The sequence below is a fragment of the Neopelma chrysocephalum genome, unplaced genomic scaffold, assembly GCF_003984885.1.
Source record: "Neopelma chrysocephalum unplaced genomic scaffold, ASM398488v2 Primary Assembly neopelma1_59, whole genome shotgun sequence".
Taxonomy (NCBI): Eukaryota; Metazoa; Chordata; class Aves; order Passeriformes; family Pipridae; genus Neopelma; species Neopelma chrysocephalum.
The window spans coordinates 6,349,590-6,366,690 of NW_020897714.1; the positions used below are offsets into that span (position 1 = coordinate 6,349,590).

Sequence of the window (17,101 nt, forward strand, 5' to 3'; positions counted from 1 at the left end):
GATCACACCAGTAGCTCACCATCCCTCCTGCCTTGTGCCAAAAGCAGCATTGCTAAATTTGGGTATATTAGCATGACAAATAACGATTTGTAACTGTTGATTCCTATTTCTGTGGAAGTTATGAGTATGGACTCAACAAGCTTACAGCCACTTGTTGCATTTATATTAGAAAAATTTAAACCAAGATCAATTCTTTTATTGTGCTAAACAGGTATTAGTGTATACATAACTACTACATCACAGAACTTACCTTCTTTGTAATTATATTATGTAATAATATAGTGAGCATATCTCTCTACAAGGCAACATTACTACTACGGTGAAGCTTTTAGCATCACTCAGTAGTATTGAACTTCGTACGACCACTAGTTAGATATCAACAATCTGCACTTAATAGCAGTTGTTACATGTCCAGTCCACTTTAATTTTCCTTGAAATCACATTTCTTCCAAAAGAAATTCCTACTCTTTATTCAAATTTGATAAGCAGTACCTCATCTGTAATAAAGAGGTTTCAAATAATTCCTTTTTTATACTTTTTTTCTGTCATATCTGCTGTTTATCGAAAACCCCCCCAATTCTGTCTTAGTATCCGAATTGTATCCAAATAACTCACTCTCATCAATGCACAGCAGTACTATATGTTTAGAGATACCACATTTATTTACATGCATTTCAGAAGAATTCAAACAGCTTTTATGCTGCTTCAGTCAGGGATAATGCTAGAAAAACACACACAGATTAGGATCATTTGCAATGAAATGACACAGTTTAGGATAGCCAACAAAAGACATGGCTTTAAGAAAGGACAAATAGGTCATAAATTGCTTTAGCGTCATTAGAAAGTCTACTCTATGTGCCTGAATAGGGTCAAACTCACAACAAAGAAAACCACTCCAGTAAAAGCTGAAAGAAAGTAAAAACTGAGATGCATAGGAGTGACAATCTATACCATATCCTTGTTTTCTCCTAAAAAACAATATTCAAAACCAACTTTACTGCGAATTAACTTATTTTTATATCAGATAACTGAATAAATACTATATTCAACAGTCAATGGCACTAACAATTCCATAGATTCACCTCTCTCTCAAACAGCAATTTTGAATTAGTTGATGAGGCACTCACATGTGACAGTATGCCATACTCACCAAGCATTTGTGCAATTCAAAACTTGGTTGCTCATGTATCTAGAGCTGTTCTCTCATGTTCCAGTCATACCTAGAAAATAGGAGTTTATCTGTGGCAATGGGCCACAAGCCACCAGCCAGGAAGGAATTGAGTGTTACGTTTCTTGGGAGACTATCCAAGCTCCCAGATTTCCATATCTATCACTCTTCTGTATGTCTTCTCTTCCATATGTATCACATACTACTTCAGAATTCAGAGGTAAGGTATTTACTCTAAATTGTTCTCAGAATACCAATAAAACCAATGTTTTGTGATAAGTAAGATCTTTCCTATGTACATGACTTCTCAAAGCAGGATGGTTTTTTGAGACATGAGCTGCACTTTCAAATTCTTTTTCAGTGCTCTGAGCTTTACACTGGACATCAGTCCCTTGACTTTTCCATAGATCCAGTGAACTGCTAAATCATATTAAGAGAAAAAAGATACTTTCCGTTAAGTCATATGTCCCTGAGGAACATATCTCTGAACTTAAACTCTAGTACATTTAGCCTTAGAAAAACAGAAACACAATATACTTACCAAAAAATATTTACGGTCACAAGTAGAGATGCACACAGTAATCCAATCTGATAGAAAGCAGCTAGAGAGCACACACTGCCTTTGTGCATTCTAGAGTGACCAGGTCTCCTACACTCAGTTGAACAAACAGGTAACAAATTTGTTGGGTCCTATAGTTTCCTCTAACCCATCAACTATATCTTACTGTGTATTTCTGTCAAGTGGGTTTTATCAACACATCAGATCACAGCAACACAGTAGGAAAGAGTACATTCTACCACATAGTGACATGATTTTAAAAAGGGAATCTCACCATCAACCATAACAACTTCATTAGTATTTCATTATTCACAGGACGTACATATATGTGGCAAAAACATGCTGGTAACAGTACACAGCCCAGTACATCCCCAGAAAAAAAAATGCCAACCGATATTAGCTCACTGATCTTCTCTGAGTTTCCCCATTATTTTATCTAACAGAATTTAGCTTTATCCTTGCAGATATCCAATACAAGCTTGGAGAAGGAGAAACTTTTATGTTGCCAATAAAGAACGAGCATCACACTTTTGACTGGCAGGGAGGGGACACTACACAGATGATTACCATACTGCCATATTTTCTCTCCCATTAATGTTTTTTCCCAATCTATTCTTCCAGAAAGAAGGCAGCAGATGGAAATTAATTACCTGAAACAATCTTCCAAAGCCTGCAGTGACCTTTTCACAGCTCTCAAAACAAACACTGCGTCTTTACCAGTATCAACTTGTAAGAGTCCGTCATTCTTCTAGAAGAGCTGTTTTTCCTCTGGTTGGGAATAAATCTTCTTTCCCTGCTTTTATTTTGTCACATGGCTTGTCTTATAACACATCCTTCTGAAGTCTTTATTTTCTGAATGGGTTGTATCAAGTTTCATATTTGGTTCTTTTTCCTTTTAATTCTACTCCTCCAGTTAACATTTCCTAGTGTCATTTAAAGAAACGTCTTGAATCCTGACAAAACCACTCATTCACCTTGCAGCATCTCTATCAGACCAAACCCCATACCAGTTTGCATAATCAGTTTCCATGTGGTTTATATCAGACCACGAACTTCACCTTGTCATTCATAAATCCAAATTTCTGATTATCCTTCAAAGATCCATTTCTGAATGTATCATTAATAATATCATTTCAGTTATTTACAACCATAACTGGGAACAAAGCTGAAGGAACAGAAGCCATCCCTAGCATTTTTATAGGCCTGCTCTGCCTAAATAATGTTTTTCTCTTTAGGATTAAAATGTTTAATCCTAAAGATTTAGATTAAAAGAGCTGAGATTAAAACCCCCAGTGAGTAAGAAATAGCTTCAGGTGATAAAGTGATTAAAACTTGGAGAGAAATGGATTAAAAACAACTGCTCTGAAACACACTTTCTGACACCAACACTCTCACTTATTGTGAAAGAACATTCAACAGTACCAACTGGTTCAGGTTCATGAAGTGGGAGATGAAACATAGGACTCTACCACTGCACAGGCACCTCTACACAGCTGTGCTTCTGATCAGAAGTACTAGGTATGTCTGAAAAGCAGCTCAGAAATTTTTTTACCTGCGTGTCTATGCCAACTGCTGCTGGTAAGCAGGTCAGCTCACTGATCTAAAAGAGAATAAAACCTCCAAACTCCGTGAAGGTTAGTCTTATGCTAATAATTCCCACATTGTGTGATAATTAGATAATGCAAGAGACGAGGCAAGAGCCTGTGGAAGGAGTAAAACCGAAGAAAGTATCTCCTCGTTTCCGCAGTAGTCTCAAGTTAGATCTCATTAAGCATATTGTGAAACTGCAGTGGATTCTCTTTACTAGCTGTTGCCAGAAGAGCACAAGCAGGAATCATTACCAGCCAGCACCCACAGCAGTCCCCACAAGCCAACTCGAGCTGTAAGCAAACCACCCTATCACTGAACATCTAGGTATCCAACTACAGGTTTGTAGGACTGTCTCTGAGTCCTCTGTATATTAGACAATGATCACTCATTTAGTCTTAATGGCCTGTTACTAAAATAGGGACATCCTGGGACAATGGTTTGCCGAGGCTTCAGCAAACGAGTTTGTCTGGGTTCACTTTCAGGTGTCTGGAGTCTGGAAGAACAGTTGGGCGTCAGCAACAAGCCGGTGGTTACACACAAGCCTTTTAAAGTCTGCTTTAAATACTAGGGGAAGGAGAGGATACAACATAGGTATACTTCAGGCAGGAAGGAAAGTGGGTGAACTGGGTTTTAGAGCAGCAGAGTTGGTCAAGCTGCTATTCTCCTCCTAAATAAACTGAGTGAGAAGGTTCTGAACTTCACAAGATTTTCTCTTTCTGACTGTAATCACATGCTTCACCCTTTAAAACCTCTAAAATAATGAAGGTGTATTTTGAAAATGTGCTAAGTCTTAGGGTCTGTCTATGTAACTGTGTATCAAACATGGCTCTCAAACACACAGATTTAGTCCAAGCATTCATTCAACAACTAGCCTATATCCAGAAATTAGATCTTCACAGAGAATAAAAATGGAGCAAATACATGCTATTTTTCCTGTAATACCTTTCCAGTTTCCATCTACTTTCATCAACTTTCTGAACCAGATCCCATTTGTATGTATGTATTCTGCATTTGTATTTTTTTATATATCCACCCTCCACGGACTTCTCAACCCGTGAATCCATGAGGAATTTTAGTATCTACAGCAACACTGGGCAAACTGTTGTAATACCTACTACATGAAGGTATTCTGCCCTCAGTAGACATCTCTCTCCCCCTTCAGTTCTTGTTTTGTGGGGGTTTTTTTGCACAAAAGTGTAACTGTCACTGACTTCTAAGTTGGTTTTGAAAAACACTTTTCTTACACTTGCTGGAAGATGCACCTTCTTTCATTCTGGGTAAAATGAAAAAGCATTCATATTTAAGTAGTATAACTGTACAGCTGCAAACAAGGTTCGAAATACATCAACTAGACACTCACAACTAGACATCCTACAAAACCCACAGGAGAATAAATTTTTAACACAAACTTTAATTCTTGACCAGAAATTTTTATAATTTCAGTTTTATTTTACATTAATCTGGTGCAATACAAAGCAGAGAAAAATCAAAAAGAAGCATTTTAGAATTGTTTTCTAAATGCCACTATTTTTCCCTCCTCCATTACATTTTTTACATTCTAAAATGGAATTTGTCTATTCCTTGATACTGAAAAAATATACATGCTTTTAAACTGTAGAATACATCTATCAAATAAAATAATTCATTATATACAAAAATAGTTTTACAGGAGTCTTACAAAGGTAAATTTAAGGGTCCTACCCATTAAATACCATCTTAAAGAATGCACACAAAATTTCTGTTCAAGTCCTCCTGCATAAAAGTTTCTTTCCACATAACTAAAATTTTACAAAGCATTTGATGCTGACTTTTTAGTTCATACTAGCACATTAGAGAAAAAAAGGCTCCTTTGTGTAAAGTTTTGTGTAATGAAAAAAAAATGGAGACAAATAGAAAAAGAGAACATGCTACACAAAATCCACCTGTTTTGGCAATTTTGAAGAATTATAATTGAAAACATGTTCATATTACAATTACTTGTAAGGTAATTCACATAATCATAAACTAGATGAACACTAACTTAAGCAGGCAATTCTAAAATTAAAAGTACTCAAAGAATTTCCAGTAAGCTGAAACACTCCTAGCACTTACAGATAGCAGAAACTACAGAAAGAACAGGAGCAGTTGCACTCCACACCAGAATTTTTGCTTTTACAGCACAACTCCCCATGTGCAACCAGCTGACACTTTATTTCACACTATACTATGTTCTCTTGCTGTATATTTCACTTGAAGTGGCCTTCCATAAGACTAACATTTCTTAAACTGCAAGATTCGTTTTTTTAGAAGAGACAGGAAGCATACTCAAGAGAAGACAGCTGTTCTGAAGGGCAGAAAACTCAAATGGGACAGGAGATACTGCTGGGAGAAGATGCCATAGGAGTGGTGAACACAATGGAGGATAATAGGGACAGGGAATATACCTGCAATGACAAGCCCACTGACCAGACAGCACAGTTAGCAAAAGCAAAATAAAACCCCAACAAGTGGAGGCCATGCCATGAATTCACTCAGCCATTCCCCCTTGTCCTGTCACTACATGCCCTTGTAAGAACATTAACAAAGTCAGGAAACACTAGAACTCATTCCCTGACTCTCTTCTCTCTTGCATGAAAACAGGAAAAGAATAGAAGATGTTCTTTACAAAAATGCTAAATCATAAAGAACTGAAAGATGACAAGCTATTAGCTGTCATCTTTTCAGAACTACGTACATGAGATCCATAATTTACCCAAATTAAAAGTTCCTTTCACCTTCTCCCAATTTTGCTTCATCTGCAAATTATGCTTTGTAGAATTAAGTTTTGTACATTATTTGAAGCTGAGCTCTTGGAGAAGCAGTTTCAAGAAAATCTAAACTCCATGGGCCTCATCAGATCTAAGTATTGCCACATCCACATCAAGTTACTCTTCTCAGCTGTATACGGAAATTCATTTCAACAGCTTATCTTCAAAACTCCATGCACCTTAAAAGCACTGCTCTTCCAACAGCTTAGATGTCCCACATCCCACAGGATTATACCCCAATAACCTCATTTCTCTAAAAGCTATCTATAGAAAATACGCACACAGGTTCTGTTCCACTCTAAGATAAAAAAAAGGTGATAAATTTCAGATACTCAAGTCAACAGGAAAAAACTGTCTTGTGGACATGGAACATTGCTGTCTCTTTCCTGAACACGTGCCTACATTAAGCTGCAATGCCAAATCAAGAACACTTATTCAACTTTTTCTTATTGTGGAAAAAAGGCAGGTATTTTATCTCCACTAAACTGAAGAAAAGCTTTATTATCTCAGTTTGTAGGGAAATTCTTGTCGTAGTATGGTCATCAAGTAAACACTTCCAATACACACGCAAGGCGGATTACAGCATCAAACATCTGCACAGCATAGAAACGCAGATTACAGATGCTGTGATCACACAGTGCCCCAGTTATACCAAGGACATACAAGGCACTTCACCATATGAACATCCAAAAAAAAAAATTCCCAGTGAAAATTGTATACAAGTCCCCAAAATTTTTCATTTTCCTTTAGACTGAGGCAATTAAAACTCTCAAACTCACAGAACAAACTCACCATTTCCATTCTTTGCCACTGTAATTAGTACATAATTACATGAGAAAATACTGCTTTATATTTTATACAAATCTTGCACTGGATCAGACATCACAGTGAATTTAGTAGAATTAATGAAGTTTGTGTTTACCCAAAGTGTCTTTAGAAAGACACCGTTACCTGCTTAGCTGCAGCAACAGTGTCCCGAACAACATACACCACACATTTTCTCAAATCAATCATTATTTCAGGCTCAAAGAGACAACCTTTAGAAAAATCTGATTTTAGCATATCTTCAGTGGCCTTGAACAGACTTCAAGAATAATAAAACCACTCCTGGAATTCAGTAGTGAGTAAGCTTTAACTAATACCGTAACAGGCATCTAACTTGAACTCTAAGATTTTGCTCTACAGCCAAAATAACTAGCAAAAGTCACTGTTCTAGACCACAGGTGAAAAACAAATGTTTCAAGACTGCAAATACAACTGAAAAATGTATCTCCTACACAGACTTATCCTGGGATAATGGTTCAGACTACTAATAAATGTAAATTTGAACTTTCTCCATATGCCTCCCCCCCAAAAAACCTTTCTACGGAAGAAAATAATTTAAGAAAAATGATCTGACAGTCACAAACAGTCTTATGTTTTGTTTCTGTTTGTATCTACCTAAGATGCAATGTAAGAAAGCTAGAAAGAGAAAATGCAATACACAAAGTTATGGACAGAGCACACTTCACAACCAACACACAATACAAAAGCATTCTTTTTCACTACACATCCCAGAGGCAACTAAAAAGACAATTTATGAATACCATCTGCTTCTAGTGCCTCTCTAACAATGTATTAGCAAAATATATTGATTTCAAAAATAGAGGAAAAAGTCTTACTCTGCTATATCAAGATATCCACAGGAAGCAGCTGCATGTAGAGGGATCCAGCCTTCATTATCTGGTTGATTAATATTTGCTCCATTTTCCACCAGAAATTTCACCATATCTACGTTATCATCTATACAAGCCTACAAAGAAAGAAAGAGTTAAGAAGTAAGTTCATATAAAAGCTGTTCTACAATACTGTGCATCTTTAAGCAACATCTTCAGGAGAAAAGGTAAGTATTTCCAGGTTTGATGAGGAAGGACGGTTTATTTGTTGTCTTGACAGCAAGACAGGAAGAATTTGAGAGATAAACAGCAGGTGTTTCAAATTTGTAAAACTTCAAATAAATGAATGTAAACAGAGTTTAACAAAAACAAAAAATATTATTTTCTCAGGTACATGCATTCTGATTTTCTGAGAAGCCATTTACCACCAACCTTGTTCTCTAGTAAAAAGAGGTTCCTTTCATAAAGCCCCCAGGTCCTCACTCTATCCCAGGCCCAGCTCAGCCACTGGAGTGGATATTAAAATTGAATAAACAGCTACACCATGAAGTAGAATTGTAACTAAGAGATAGGGAGCAGCTTGGAAACAATACTATAATGTGGTTTCAACTGTAATACAGTTGAGACCAAGGAGTATGAAGAGGATGCTACATTGTATTTCAACATCCCCCCCGCTGTTTTCTAATGCAGCATATTCTATACCACCATAAATCTTTTAACAGTCTATTAATCATCCCTGTTTATAAAACTTACTTGAGTATCAATTGGGCAATTGCAAAAATATTATCATATCTGCACATCTCTTAATTACCAAGCAAACAGTGTTGCCCAGATGCAGAACTACAGCCATTCTGCAGACCTCCATCTTAACTGACTCCTATTTTGCATTTCCTCTCTGTGTTCAAGTATTTTTCTCACAGGGTGCTCAGTGAGTTTTCTTGCCAACTTCCATAATGCTGCCCTTAAAAGGACAGAGTAACTGAGAGAAAAGTCCCTCTGCATCTCAGGACAGCAAGAAATCCAAACAGCTAGACCCCACAAGACCGTTATTAACTTTTTAGCTTAATAAATCAACAATATTACATAGCCAGAAGGCTGAAATAAGAACTTTACTCCTGGGCTCCTAAATCCTTCTAGAGAATTATGCCTCTAATTAAATGCAATTAAGGTATAAATTTTACTTTCCAGTATACTTCTAAGAAGACAAAAAATCACATACTGCTTTACTAAGGAAAAAAACCCCTTCAGATTTCTTTATTTAAGCAACTGGACATTCCAAGATGAATCCTGAAGCTCTCCTTCATTCTGCAATGTTGAGGCAACAGCTACACTGATGTATTGCTGCCCAGTTTAACCAGCCAAACAAAAACAGGAACAAATCATCCCTCTTTGACCCCATTTGTTTCAGCTAGGTATGAACTTCAGGCTTTGTTTAGAATGTAACATAGAACTGTTTTAACGAGTCTCATCTGGACTTCGTCACTCAGAAATGTGCAGCTAGACTGCAGTACACCACTTGCATTATTTGTTTTTCAGTTAAACAAAAAAACACATTCTTGAGTGAAAACATTCAGAAACCTTCCTACCTTTTCAGGTATTTTTGAAAACTGCCTTGAAAACGTTTTAGTGATATCCATCTGTAAATCAGCAATTCTTTTAATAAAATAATTTCTTAACATACTCCAACAATAAAGACCACAAATTCATCAAGCATATTGTCTTTAATTTCTTCCACTTATCATCAGTGTACAATGCTTATACACCAGTAACAAGCTTGAAAGAAGAGAATCACCTCTTGTTGTAAGACATTTGGTTACTTTAATGAAAGGGAATCAAATGCAAGATGATAAATCAGTTCAGAAGGAAAACAAGTTCAAGAAGCTCAGATGTTTCTTAATAGAAACACTAACCGAGCCATATGTCACACATGCCACATATCCATATTTTTCTGGATATCCAGTTTGCCTGACCACTGATATTCTATATCTATAATAATATTCACCAGTTTATTATAAGGAAAAATAAATGTTTCTATCAGAAACATTTTTAAATTTAGATATTTTAATATGCTGCATACTTGTGTATCTTAAAATCCTCTATAATTCATCATCTGTGAAAACAAGGATATCTTAAAATTGATTAGCACTATTAAAAAAAAACAAAACAACAACCAAAAACCCCCCCAAACCAACTGATTGTGACACAACCCAACACAGAAGAATCCTTGCCTGTTTTTTCAAATATACATAAGAAAACCTGGCAAGATATACTCATAAAAATGCTGTTGCTAAGTGAATCAAAAGCTTACATATGCGGCACATTAAAAGACATATGACTAAGTGGCTAAAAATATTTGACCAAATTTGGGTAGTTTATTGTGCCATACATGGCAAGAATCAGAAGAGCTCAAATACACTTCTCACGTATTATCAGATAGCACATTCGTAACAAGAAAAATAATTTTACTGAAAACTCACTGAGGCCTCCAAAAAGGTAATATCTATCTTAAGGCAAAGAAAGCAAATACAACTGATTCTATTGCTGAAGAACACGTATATAATGTATCCTATTTCTTCATGTCCCCTCTTTCTCCTTAACAGGATCACAGGCAGGTGTTTTGCAGCCCCTATCAGTCTCAGCACTTTCCATATGAAAGGCACCTCTGACTATTAGTAGGTATCTTAAGTCAGAAAGCCAAGAAACAAATGTTATAAAAGAAATTTTATCTCAATGTTTTTCCATTTCTACTGCACTGCTCACTTCTAAAAGCAATATTTATCAAGTGTCAGAAGTGCCTCTTGTTAAAGACTGACACCTCAGCCACAAAAGGAAAGTTTGTCAGAGCAGCATGATAAACTTAAAGCAACAGCCTCCAAATAGTCTGCCCTTCTACACCTCAGCTTCAAAGATATTACAAAGGAAAAAGCAATGTACATGCAAGATGTAAATAACAAGTATTCCACTGATGTTAGAGTGATTCAAAAAGATAAATTCCCACCATTATTTCTGTCCCAGAATCTGCACAGAAGACAGACAACTGTGGGCTTTCCTCTTCCACATCTGTTACAATCCTTTCAGGATTCATCTCATTTCTTAGAGCTCATCTCCCCTCATCCCCAGTCTCTCCTTTCATGGCCTATAGTTCCCACTTCGAGCCTCAGTTACCACTTAGCAGAACAAGAGGTCACCCTAAAGCTCTTTTTGAGTGCTTGCAAATCATATCTGTAGAGCACACACACCAGCCAGTTCCTGGGGCAAGCAGAACATGGGAGCTCACACACAAGATACCCTTCATCCCGTGTGCTGGTTTCTGTCTCTCATCCCCAGCCTCTACCAGCTGGTAGAAAGGCAGCATTTCCGCATGAAGCACTCATTCCCCTGCCAGATTTGATCGAAGTTAGCCAATGATCCCCAAACAGAATGACAGTTGCACGATGCAATCATATAAACCTTTTCTCATTTGGGAACCAATTTAGAAACTAAGCTAATCAGTCATAAAGGAAGTAAAACAAAGCAAAGTTGAGAATACAAAGTCTGGTTACCTTTTCTGATAAGAACAGAGATGAAATCTCAAAAGAAATATATTAAAGTCCAGGAAAAAAAAACCACTTTCCATTTGTACAATAACCTGAAACCAGGACTGCAAATACCAGTAAAGATCAGCAGCACCTGGCTCCCACACAGACCAGTCCAATTTATGCTGGGGACAACATTTTAACCTCTTCCCATAAATACTCTAAAGCGGATAACCAGATACCTGTTAAACACGCTAGACTTTTAAGTGTATTCACCATGACTTCGTATCCCAGTGCAAGTGGCATGTGAATCAAATGGCTCTCATTACTATCAGGTGTTAAGAGCATAGGTGAAGGGTAGACATAACTGAGTAACCTTAAAAATAAACAGCTTTAAAAGAATATCAAAAGGGCTTGGTTCTTCAGCCAAAGAATACAGCAGATAGCACTCCTCCCCAAAAGAGAGGAAAAACAAGTCTGTAAATATTTTTTAGAAATCAGAAATCTTGTAGGGAAAGAGACCATCAATCAGTTAGGCTACTCTCCCACACACATGCAGCAGAGCTATACAGTATGTACCTTATGCAGGGCTACAATTTTTATTGCTTTTCATTACTAGTAACATCTAATGAGGTAATAGCATCTAATGAGGTCTAGACATTTGAGGTTTTTTACCAACAAATTAGGTCACAAAATATTAGGATTATTACAGTTATTTACTATTCAAGTAACACTATAAAAGCAGGTATTTTAAAATGGCCAGGTATTCCATTTAATATAGCACGTACAGGGCAAAAAGGTTGCTGTTGATGTTCACTTTTACGAGTAGAAACAGGAGAGTTTTGGTGTTGTAACAGAACTTCAGGTACTAATTTAATATTACAGATGACAAATGTTGCTGAATTATGAAATTAAGTGTTCCTTTAGACAAACCACAAGTCAGAGCTTCTATTTTTCAGTGAGCTGGGGTAATACCTGATACCTTGCCGACTGCCAAAATCTAGTTTTAGGATTGAATATTTTACTTTATTAAAGCACGCTTTCTAATAAAAATGGAACAGTTTACAGTGCAAATATTCTTGTTAAACTAGTAATATTACTGTTTAGCTAGACTAGTATTATTTTATTTAACTTCTTTGTAAATATTGTGTGTATGTTGCACTTGTGTGTTATTTTCATCTAAGAATGGCCTACTATTTAAAATACTGGAGAGTTGGTCCATACAAAGGAGTTAAAATTATAGTTGCCATACCAAATAACTCAAACTGCCAAATCATTTCAAGAGCATCTCATGGCCTCTGCCAGTTCTAGCATTTCAAGTTTACTGTTTGAATTTCTCTCACCCCAGAATGTGAGTCAATCTTGGCATAACTTTCAATGTCAAAGGCTTTCCTCCACTGCAGGGCAGCAAACTCTTCTCCAGAGAAATTTCTCAAAACATTTCATTTTTAAGTGTAGAAAATGAGAATCACTTTAGACACCTGCAAAAGCAGGTGAAAAAGACACTTTCTGCTAAGGAGAAAACACTACTTGAGCCTGATGCAATGTTTCATGCCCATTCAAGTCTCATGGGGAAGGCATGCAGAAACTATGAAACTGAGCACCCATTAACCACCGTTACTTAATTAGAATGCTGCAGAACTGTCAAACATGGCCAAAAATAGACAGATCATTCCAGAAATCAAACTTCTCTATTATTTCCACTTCATGTAAACAACCTGTCATATTTATATCTCAATAGAAATTCACTTAGATTTTATTTCATCTCCAAGACGTGGATAAAACCAGGTGCTATATGAAATCAATCATTGTATAGCCCCAATATGCAGAAAGAGCATAATGTAATTTCCATACTACAATTTTGCCTTGTTTTCTTTGCTACACTGAATTACTAAATTAATTACATGCCCTAAAGCTTTGCTAGTTCGTAATTTATAGTTAATTCCGTTAATTATGGGCACAGTTCATGAAAAATACTAAAATCTATCGCTGTTTAGACTGATATAATCTACATATTATAAAATTGATCTCATAGGGACTTCCCACTATTTAAATCCTAATGAATGCCTAATCATAGTTCTTAATCAGGACTGTAATAGGATACATATATTTAAGTGGTTTTAGAGTGTTTCAAGTAAAGATAGAATTATTCTTGCCCTCTAACCTCCTGCCAAGATAAATAAGAGGAAGAGGAGAGTTGGCTGCAACATGTTATTTATTATAACCTGAGATGCTACCCTTACTGTTCCCAATCCCAGTAATGGCTTAAGACTCATTCTGACAGACATCATACAGAAAAATGACCTGGTCTAATGCCTGCTTTCCTGTTCTTGCTGAAACAACCCCAGCTATTCCAGGCTACCTAGTATTATATGCAAATGTATTTTCAAATAAATATTTGTTTTCTTTTTAGCTGTGTGCAAATCTATTTTCAGGAGCGCTTGAGATCCCCACACTAAAATTTATCTCCTAATTAAAACCACTGAACTAAATGTTACGTATTAAACTTTAATAGTACTCATGTATTTCAACTCAAAGAAAAATCTCAAGACAACTTGTCAAAAAACCCCCTGCCCTAAACCCCCCAGACAATCCTAGGAAAATGAGACATCATGGAAAAAAAATATTTTGGAAAAGACCAAACCAAACAGCATTGAAAAACTAAGATACTGATGCTGGCACAGATCTATTTGCCTGAATGTTCTTTTTCTCCTTGCTCAATATATTGACCAAGTTGGTGAGGAGCACCTTGGTCTATGAAGCAAACTCTGTCTGAAGTTCACACAAATGAGGCTTTCCCTTAAACTCGTGGTATCAAGCACTTGAGAAACAACTTCTGCTGTTCCCTCTGTTTTTTTTGAATTTAAAAACAAAACTAGTACATTATGTGTAACTTGCTTTTAAATTCACATTCAGGTTTCTTAGTCAACATGGTGAAAGCACATGAGTTTCTTGGGTGAAATAGAGAAAAGAAAATGTGACTGACAGCATGGTATTATAGCTCGTATGATGTGCAAATTACAAGCTGTCTTGAATCCTGAAGGCTTAAGCAGGTAGGTATGTACAAATTACATATGACAGATTCTCATTTTAGCTACATGTTGTTGAAACCTATCAAATCATTGAATTTGGGAGTCACATCCAGAACCAAATTTCAGGCTCATTTGTTTCACAAGTGGCTTTCTCTTTCTTCCGGCCCATGCCTTTGCACATTGCTTTCTGAGGCAATTTCAACAAATCAGAGAATCACAGAATGGCTGAAGTTGGAAGGGACCACAGTGAGTCACCTGGTCCAACCTCCCTGCTCGAGCAGGGTCATCCCAGAGCACACGGCACAGGATTGTGTCCAGACAGTTCTTGAATATCTCCAGTGAGCGAGACTCCATAGTCTGTCAAGGCAATCTGTTCCAGTGCACAGTAAAGAAGTTCTTCCTCAGATTCAGGTGGAACTTCCTGTGCATCAGTTTCTGCCTGTTGTCTCTTGTCCTATTGCTTGGCACCACTGAGCAGAGCCTGGATCCATCCTCTTGACACACTCCCTTCAGATATTTAGACATTGATGAGGTCCCCACTCAGATGTCTCTTCTCAAGGCTGAACAGGCCCTGTGGCTGATGCACCATGCTCAGTAGGACAGAGACATACAACCCTCTACCCACATCTACCTCCTGACAGGTATAGAAGCAGTCTTTCTTCATTGGAAAGAAATAGGGTTTAGGATTAAACAAAATTGTCATACTGTAAAAATACAGTGCTATTATACAATTATGCTTTCATTAAGCATTTATTGTTATAACTTTAGCAGACAGCTATTACTTTTTATGGTCACACAATGTGTAAGTATTACATTTGAGAAGGAGAAAGTAGCATTGTATAGGAGATGTATTTCTGTCCCAGTAAAATTTAATAATATGCCAATCATATTTCAAACAGGTATTTTTTTTCAATGAGTAAACATAAACTGTTTTTAGCATATGGGCAACTAACTGAATTCATGAGCCAGTTCAAGCACCTTTTCTATCTAAAATACTTAACATCCTGATATGCCCTAATATACTTTCTTAACAAAACGTCATCAAGAAAATTTACTAGAAGAATCCGTTTACATAAACAAATAGGTTTGTTCGCTTCTATGCTCCTTGTATTAAATTTAAACCACACGTGCCAAGTTTTTGGTTTTTTTCCCTCTGCTTCTGACTATCACCTCTATACAGTTCTGAGTTCTTCAGAGTGGAAAACTGCGCTGCTTTGGAAGAAAGCAAACCTGGCTACATCTATCAGCACTCCTCTGTGAACTCTTACAGGCTGCATTAGTATTGTAGTCATCAACTGACGTTTAATCTTCTGCTTTAGGAGGATCTAGGGGAAGTTCTCACTGCTTTCTAATTTTAGCTAAATGAAGTGGCAGAGCTGAATATAAGTAATAACACTGAATTTAGTAAAAACAACAATAACCCTTCACCCCATCAAGGGAAAAAATATACATGTTGATAGAGCATACCAGAGAAACCAAGACAGACTTTCTGTGTACTCACTTTCCTAATACACATTACATTTGACAACAAAAAGCACATTTAGCAGAAGAAACCAAGATTACAGCTTCAAAAAGGCTGTAAGATACTCATTCAATTAGCACTTGCCATGTGGGGTTTTATCCTTAGCATTATACAACATATTAGTAGTAAAAGCAGATGTAGTAAGCTGATGAGGCTGGTACCCGTCAGGGTTTTTTTACCCCCTAAGCAGGAGAATCTATCCAAATAAATGACTAATTTGTATAACTCAATTTAACATAATAGAATAAAAAAGTACATATGAAGTATGAATTAAGCATTACTTATATTTATACGCATTTTACATGTAAAAAGTTAATATAATCATGTCATATGTGGAATGAAGAATTATATTAGAAGTGACAATGGCACTTCAAATTGCTTAAACATTAATCGGATAATCTTAAATGTGGTAAATATATTTGTTTATCAAAAGTGCATTTTGTACACAAAACCACTTAAACAAAGGTAGGACTACACCTAAACAGGAAACTTGACTAATTCTTTGTCATAATTTTCCATTTTTAAGGAAAGAATATCTTGCCACTGCTACCTTCTCCTCCTAGACTGAGACAAGAAAAGCTATTCTTCTCTTATGTAAATTCCAGTACATTTTTCAATTTATGATCAAATTTATGATCCACTGAATTGACCAGATAAATAGGAAAGCATTTCAACTCTTCAAAAATCCTATTAGGTCTTGAAGTTGATATCGGTTGCAAATCAGCAGGTTCAGGATGAAAGTATTCTGAGAGTCTCAGTAAAATTTTAACAAAAAAAGAAGGATTTTCTAAAAAAACCCAATTAAATATAGTTTAAGTTAAATTCTCCAAAAGCAAATTATATGAACTTGTTACAGTAAATATCAAACACTGCTCTTTCTTAAAACTAGATTTAATATGGATTTTGTCTATTCAGATGGTAATAAGGTGAGAAGCCTGCAGCTTCCGGTCCCCACATACTGCAGGTGTCAGACAACACTTTTGCCAGGTGTACCAGCAGTAACACCTCAATGCTCCTCAGGACAGACCTAGCTCTGAAGCAGGGCAACACAGAGGTGTTATATGTGATAAACCTCCAGCATAATCTTGTTAGCGCAGTGTGTTGATGATGATTTCTAGATTTCTGGCATATATGCATTTTAACTTCACTTTTCAACAAACAAAAAAACCCAAGCAAGTAGCAGCTCTCCAATTTTCCTGTTTAGAGAAGACTGGCTGTGGTACACACATAACTTAATTTTAAAATAGCTCAATTCATTTCTGACTTCATAACAA

At 36.4% G+C, this 17,101-nt stretch overlaps 1 protein-coding gene across 4 annotated transcripts in view; it reads right to left on the reverse strand.

Moving 5' to 3' along the window:
• PPP1R12A (protein phosphatase 1 regulatory subunit 12A) overlaps positions 1 to 17,101 on the reverse strand; it is a 115,067-nt gene that overhangs the window by 67,084 nt on the left and 30,882 nt on the right. For all 4 annotated transcript variants that reach the window (XM_027679779.1, XM_027679778.1, XM_027679777.1 and 1 more), the window contains exon 2: positions 7,765 to 7,895. In XM_027679779.1, coding sequence (XP_027535580.1) covers positions 7,765 to 7,895 — 131 coding nt within the window. The remainder of the gene's footprint in view (positions 1 to 7,764; positions 7,896 to 17,101) is intronic.